General features: G+C 22.0%; 3 protein-coding genes across 3 annotated transcripts; 2 read left to right on the top strand and 1 right to left on the bottom strand.

Moving 5' to 3' along the window:
* Positions 1-1,193: 1,193 nt before the first annotated feature.
* On the top strand, positions 1,194-2,088 carry DICPUDRAFT_160189 (uncharacterized protein; the record flags this gene model as incomplete). The annotated part of the gene is made up of 2 exons (XM_003295006.1): positions 1,194-2,036; positions 2,071-2,088. The coding sequence occupies 2 exons, from the start codon at positions 1,194-1,196 to the stop codon at positions 2,086-2,088; spliced, it is 861 nt and encodes a 286-aa protein (XP_003295054.1).
* A 614-nt stretch (positions 2,089-2,702) lies between these two features.
* DICPUDRAFT_160190 (uncharacterized protein) lies at positions 2,703-3,545 on the top strand (the record flags this gene model as incomplete). The annotated part of the gene is made up of 1 exon (XM_003295007.1): positions 2,703-3,545. One exon carries the CDS (start codon positions 2,703-2,705, stop codon positions 3,543-3,545), a length of 843 nt encoding a protein of 280 aa, XP_003295055.1.
* Positions 3,546-3,831: 286 nt separating this feature from the next.
* On the bottom strand, positions 3,832-5,191 carry DICPUDRAFT_44291 (ammonium transport protein B; the record flags this gene model as incomplete). The annotated part of the gene is made up of 2 exons (XM_003295008.1): positions 3,832-5,030; positions 5,101-5,191. 2 exons carry the CDS (start codon positions 5,189-5,191, stop codon positions 3,832-3,834), a joined length of 1,290 nt encoding a protein of 429 aa, XP_003295056.1.
* Between the last annotated feature and the right edge of the window lie 2,100 nt (positions 5,192-7,291).

Raw genomic sequence — 7,291 nt, forward strand, 5'->3', positions numbered from 1 at the left:
TTATTTATTTATTTATTTTTTATTTTTTTTTTTATATGGCTTATGTTTGTCCTGTGAAAGAAAAAATAAATAAAAGAATAAATAAATAAAATAAATTGAACAATTATTTACAAAGGGAGATAATGATGAGCTAAATAATAATTTTTATAATAAATAAATAAATTTAAAAAGAGGTGTATTTGTACTTTATAGTAAATTTTTTTGTTTTCAATAAAAGATATAATTATTAATTTTATATATATGGAGTTATGTTGAATAAATAAATATAAGATATATAAATAATTAAATAAATAATTAAATAAATAAAATAATAAATAAATAAATATATTGTGGCTATTCTATAATAATAATTATGATGGAACAATTTTTTTATTTTTTTCCTTTTAAATGATGAAGTCGGTTGGATTTTTTTTTATTTTTTTTTTTTAATAATACAATAAAAAAGCATTATAATGTCATCATTCACATACTTGAAATAAATATTCAGGGTTATTTATAAATTTATTTATATATACACATACTTTATGAACTGGCCAGAATGTGTGATCTCAATAAAAATACAAAACACGTTAATGTACATGTGAGCATTTTAATATATCTTAAAAAGAATCTTATATAACGTCTAAATCAGGTAAAGACAAACAGATCTCTATTTGCTACGTAGCCACCCTAATTTTAATCAAAGAAAAATCAAAAAATCAAAAAAAAAAAAAAAATAATATTTTTTTAATTTTTATTTTTTTTATACCATGACTGACTTTCAATTCAAGGTGAAGCCAAAATATTTATTTTTATTTTGAATATTTAGTTGTTTATATTAAAATAACCTTCCAGAATACCATATAGAAACAAACGCTATTTCCATAACCCCACCCCAAATTTAATTTTTATTTTTAGAAATTTAAATGAAATTAAATTAAATTTGAAAAAAACACATAAATGTGTGATTATATTTGATAAACATCAAATAAAATAGTAAAAATGATAAGTTCCTATTTTAATTAAATTATTAAAATAAAGATTTGATAAACAACACATTTAATCAAAAGTTTTTAAAACAATGATCACAATTAAAAATTAATTAAACAATTCTTTTAATTTTCTTTTAATAAATTTTTCTTTTTTTTTATAAAAATTTTTTTTAAATTAAAATATTTTAAAATTTTTTTTTAATTTTTTTAATTTATTCAAAAATGAAAAAACAATGTTATAATAGTAGACCAATAGAAATATTATTTTGGGAAGTTATAAGGGGTTGGAATAAATATTTATTTCGTAAAATATTTTCAAATTTCAATTTCTCAAATGCTTTTATATACGAACGTTTGGATAATGCAAAATATATATTAAAGTCATTTAAAAATGGTGAAGAAATAGTTAGAGATAAAGTAAAGTGTGCTGATTATTTAACCCAAGGTGGCCTAAATCAAGTTTACAGTGTCATCAGAAAAAACACATCAGAAAATGTAAAGTTTTATACCCAGCTATTTACAAACTATCAAAGATATTACCAAATACCAGAAGAGTTGTTTTCATTTATAGAAAATTCAAATAAAATGGCACTAAAACTCTATGTAAGGAGATTTAGAAATAGGGATGAAGAAATAACACGAATTATCCAACGTTATCCAAAAGAGAATATTCAAAAACTATCGCAAACTTATAGAGGTATCAAAATGTTAAATTTCTTGAGAAAACACTATAGTGTGGAACTTAGTGGTGATATTGGACATTCATTGTTTGAAAAAATGTTTATCTCTGACCTTTCCACCATCTCACTCAAAAATTTAATAAAGTTAACAAAATGCTTACTAGATATTTATAATAATAAGAACAACAACAACAATAATAATAATATTAATATTAATAATGATAATAAAGATTCAGTTCAAAACTATCTCATTGAAAATAATAATAATATTAGCAATATTGACTACACCAATAGTAATCACTTTAGCTCAATTTTTGAAGAAATTAAATTATATAATTTTACAAAAGAAGAGTTATCAATCGACTTTATGGAAACATTAAGATTAGTAAATTATAATATTGAAAATAAAATAACAATAGAGAATAAAGAATATTTAAATAACTTTTATCATAAAATCAATTCTTTTAAAAATATTTTATATAAAATCTTTTATTTGTTTTATTCAGTAAATAAAAATGATAAAATAACATTAGAACAAAAATCAAAAATAATTGAAAAAGTAAAATCAAAAACAATAGATATATATTATTATTTCTTTTATTACAATAATTTTCTAAATCAAATAAATAAAAATAACAACTACATCATAAATAACATTTATAATAGTAATAAAAATAAAGCATTAGTAAATAATAAAGAAAGAATAGATATTTTAAAGTCATATTTCAGACTTATTTTTCATCAACAAAAATCAATTTACTTATTACCAGGTGTATTACAATTAGATGATTTGGAATTAATAAAAGCAATTCATTTAGGAGATAGAGAAATAGTGGAAGGGATGTTTTCAAATGCAGAGGGTATAAAAGAAATTATTTTTTCAATAATATCACCCAAAATATTGGATTTCTATTATAACGATTGTTATTTTCAAAAGATGCTGTTTGTTGATAATAGTATATATTGGCAGTTTGTTTCTTTTAAAAAACTTTCAGGCCATTATGAAAAGCTAATGAAAAAACTTGGGTATAGTTTTCTTGTCGGTAACAATATGACTCCATATGACTACCAAACTCAGCCATTTGCGAAGGTTCTGGATCTACTTTTAAGAGCACTAGGTGACACCAAGGGAACTGTATATAAACTGGATCAAAAGTTTGATATTCAAACTTATGCACAGGTTATGGTTACTTATGTTGAAAATAGAAAACCCAGTCGTGTACTTTCAATATTAAATCTATTCAAGTCCAAAAGTATAGATTTTTCAAAGTATTATTTTTCAAAAATATCCTTTAAATTCCTTCATTGGTTTGTCGCACAGGCAGAGAACATTAAATTAGAAATCCCACCAAAAATTAGAGTCACATCACAAATTGATAAAGGCAAATCAACAGAATTTACAATCTATTCAGATCAATTGCTATACTCATATATATTCAATGAGCGATATGAAGATGCCATCAAATACCTCTGCAAAAACTCAAATTATTTTTCAGACTATTCAAGAGAAACCCCATTTATACATTGTTTTTTTAAAAAAGTTTTGGAATACTATTTAAAGATAAAAAAAGAAAGTCCAGATTCAATTTTAGAGCACCACAGCCAAGCCCAAATCCTAAAAAGTTATATTACAGGGTTTTTAATACGTTCATCAATAATCGGGGATTTTAAAATATTTAAAGAATTAAATTTTGATGACCTAATCTACGGTGTCAACCCAGTTTTATCATCATCAACCCTAACCACCATTTTATTTAATGCTTTAAACTCCAATATGGATATAATGGGGCATATCTTAAAATATACTTCATACCCGCTCAAAAAAGACGATTTTAAAATAATGTTAAAGGAAGACTCATTAGCTTTTAAAAAACTTCAACGATTATTTAAATAAAATGTAAACAAGACACTATAATAATTTTATAAACTTTTTTTAAATAAATAAATAAACTACAATTATTTTATTTTTTTTATTTTAAAACTTTTTTTTTCTGATTAAAAAAGTGTGATGTTTTTTTTAAATGTTTAGTTTAAAAAAAAATAGAAGCCACAATGGCTGGCTATATTTTTTGATTAAAAAAAATTACTGTATTACAAATAACAGTAAAAAAAAATTTATAAATATATATGTTATTATTTTGTTGCTATTGTTATTGTTATTTTTATTATTGTATATGTTACTAATAGTAATAAGCTGGCCCACCAATATGGTCAATATCAATACCAACCAATTCTTTTGTTGGCTCTATTCTTAATAAATGGAATTTCTTCATGATTAAAAATAAAATTGATGAAGTAAATAAACACCAGACTATAACTATGATGATACCTAATAGTTGAATACCAAGTTGTTGAAAACCACCACCAAAGAATAAGCCATAAACATTTGTTTCTCTTTTGAGGATGAGCGAAAGATTTTCTTGGGTACTGAATAGACCAACAGACAAAGCACCCCAGACACCACAAGCAAAATGAATAGCAGAGGAATCTAAAGGATCATCTATTCTAAGTTTTAATAAAAGTGTTGAAGCACCCAAGTAAACAAAAGCAGCGACACAACCAATGATAAAAGCAGCCCAGGGTTCAACTATAGAGCAAACTGCTGCGGACGATACTAACCCACCTAATAAACTATTTACAGATTTTACCACATCATATTTTCCACTTTTGATTTTAATGGCCAGTAGAGTAGTCGCACAAGAGGCACAGGCGGAAATAGTCATTGTTACAGCTGATCTAGACGCAATATTAATACGACCACCACTTACACCCAATGTAGAACCAGTATTAAATCCATAAAAACCGTACCAAATGATGAAAGCACCCAAAGTATATAATGTGATGGAATGGCCAGGTAATGGTTTGGGTTTACCAGAGTCACTGTCAAATCTTCCTATACGAGGCCCCACAAGATAAGTGCCAACCAAACCTATACAACCACCCACTATATGTACAACTATACCTCCAGAGAAATCTATAATACCATTCGTTCCAATTTGTCTAAGCCAACCATTATACGACCAAACCCAATGTGCTGATAGCGGGTATATAAATGCTGACATCGCTATTGTGTATACCAGACATGATGTTACATGAATACGTTCCGCCAATGATCCACTAACTATCGTTATAGATGTCGCACAAAATGCCCATTGAAAGGCAAAAAATGATAAATTATCATAATTTATTAAAAAAAAATGTGATGTTCCAATAATTGGATTCGAGGCTTTATCAGCATTACCAAATGCTAAACCAAACCCTAACGCCCAAAACAGTAACGAACCTATAGCTGTATCAATAATCGATTTTATAATTATACTTTTTGCATTCTTCGCCCTTACAACACCTGCTTCTAACATACAAAATCCTGCTTGCATATCTATGATTAATTGAAAATTTTTATAATTAGCAAATTATTATAAAAAACATTATTATTAAAAGAATCTTACAAAAAACCAAATATGTTGCATTTAAAACCCACATATCATCAACAGCTGCTGATAATCCCTCTTTGGTTCCATTAAGTTCTAAATATTCCATTTTATTTTATTATTTATTTATTTATTTATTTATTTTAATATTATTTTATTTTTTTTTATTTTTTGAAAAAAATAATTGCTTTAAATTATAATTGATTTACTGATTTTATTAATGGTACATATATTTTTACAATAGTTTGATTGTTGAGTTTTTTTTTGTTATTAAAAAAAGAATATACAAAATTATTTTATAGATTTACAATATAAAAGGTTGCTTAATTATATTATTATTATTTTTTTTTTTTTTTGAAAAATTATAATTAAATTTTGATTTAAAACAAGATAGTTTTTATTTTTGTTTAATTTTTTATTTATGTTTTATTTATTTTAAAAAATTAATTTATAATTATATATTTATAAATATTGTGTTGGGCAGTGTGGTGAAGAAGTTGTGTTGGTTAAGTGTGAGTGTGGTGTAAAACAAAAAAAAAATTTAAAAAATCAATAAAAAAAATTTTTGGTGTATATTTGTTATGTGTATTTATATAAATGTCTGAAAAATAGAAATAAACTGACAAATAAAATTTGTGAAAGTAAATTTGTTATTTAATTATTTACTACTATTATTTTATTATTATTTTCTTGTTTTATATATATGGAAATAAAATAATTATTATATCACTGTTATATTATTTTATTTATTTAATATTTTTTTGTTTTATTTTATAATTATTTTATATTATTTATTATTATTATTATTAATATTATTATTATTATTATTATTATTATTATTATTATTATTATTAATATATTATTGTGTATTATATTATTATAGTTAAATTTTTAATTGAGTCATAGATATATAACATGTATTTAAAACACTGTTTATATTTTTTTCGTTTTTGTTTGTCTGTGTTTTCTATTTTGTTGCTATTCTATTTAAATAGTAATATTTATATATATTAAATATAAATATTTTATTATTATTGAATTATCACATAAAAAAAAGAAATGATAATTTAAAAAAAATTAAAAAAATTTTAAAAAAAAAAAAAAAATTTTAAATAAAGAAAATAATTAAAAAAAAAAATAAAATAAAATAATATTTTTTTTTTAAAAGATAAATTTATTTTTTTGAAATAAATTAAATTTAAACTCTTATACTGTGATTTTTTGGTTTTGATAATTGGTTTTTATTTATTTATTTGTTTATTTATTTATTTAATTTATTTATTGCAATGTAATTAAAAATGGAAAATAAAAAAAACCCAAGTTCATCTATTTTTTTGTAAATTTAAAAAAAAGGTGTGTTGGTTATATCTTTGGAAATTTTCCAAAAAAAAAAAAAAAATATGCTCCGTTTAGAAAGAGAACATGATTTTGTATCCTCAAAAATGATTTGTTTCTTTTGTTAAAATAAAATATTAATTTGATTATTCAATTGTTAAAACCAATATATTAAAAAAAAAAAAAAAGAATTAGAAAAAGAAACTGGAGTAATAATAAACAGAAAGAAAGCTATTGCCAAAAATAATTTGAAAAAAAAAAAAAAAAAAAAAAAAAAAATTTAAGGTGTTCTTCGGGATCCCTATAATCAAATAAAAAAATTCGGTGAACGATCAAAATTTTTTTTTTTTTTTTTTTTTTTTTTTTTTTTTTTAACAAAACCTTTTCTTCTATTTGAATTAAGGGGGAATTTAATTAAAAAAACCCAAAAAAAAAATTTTTTATTTAAAAAAAGGGTATTTTTTAAAAAAAAAAAAAATTTTTTTTTAAAAAAATTTTAGTTAAAGGGTTTTTTTTTTAAATTTTTTAACCCAAGGAAACTATTTTTTAAAAATTAACCCCCCTTTAAGGGAAACCCAATTTTATTTTAAAAAAAAAAAAAAAATCCCTGGTTTTAGGTAATTGGAATTATTTTTAAAAAAAAAAAGGGAAATTTTAATTGGGGGGGAGGGACAAAAAAAAAATTAATTCGGGGGGGTTTTTTGGGATTTTTTTAAAAAAAAAATTTAAAAAAAAAAAATTTAAAAAATTTTTTTTTTTTTTTTTTTGAAGAAAAAAAATATTTTAAAAAAAAAAAATTTTTTTTTTTTTTTCAAAATCCCTTCTTTAAAAAATTAACCCCCTTTTAAAAATTAAACCCTAAAAAAAAAAAAAA

Source organism: Dictyostelium purpureum, assembly GCF_000190715.1.
Source record: "Dictyostelium purpureum unplaced genomic scaffold DICPUscaffold_711, whole genome shotgun sequence".
Taxonomy (NCBI): domain Eukaryota; phylum Evosea; class Eumycetozoa; order Dictyosteliales; family Dictyosteliaceae; genus Dictyostelium; species Dictyostelium purpureum.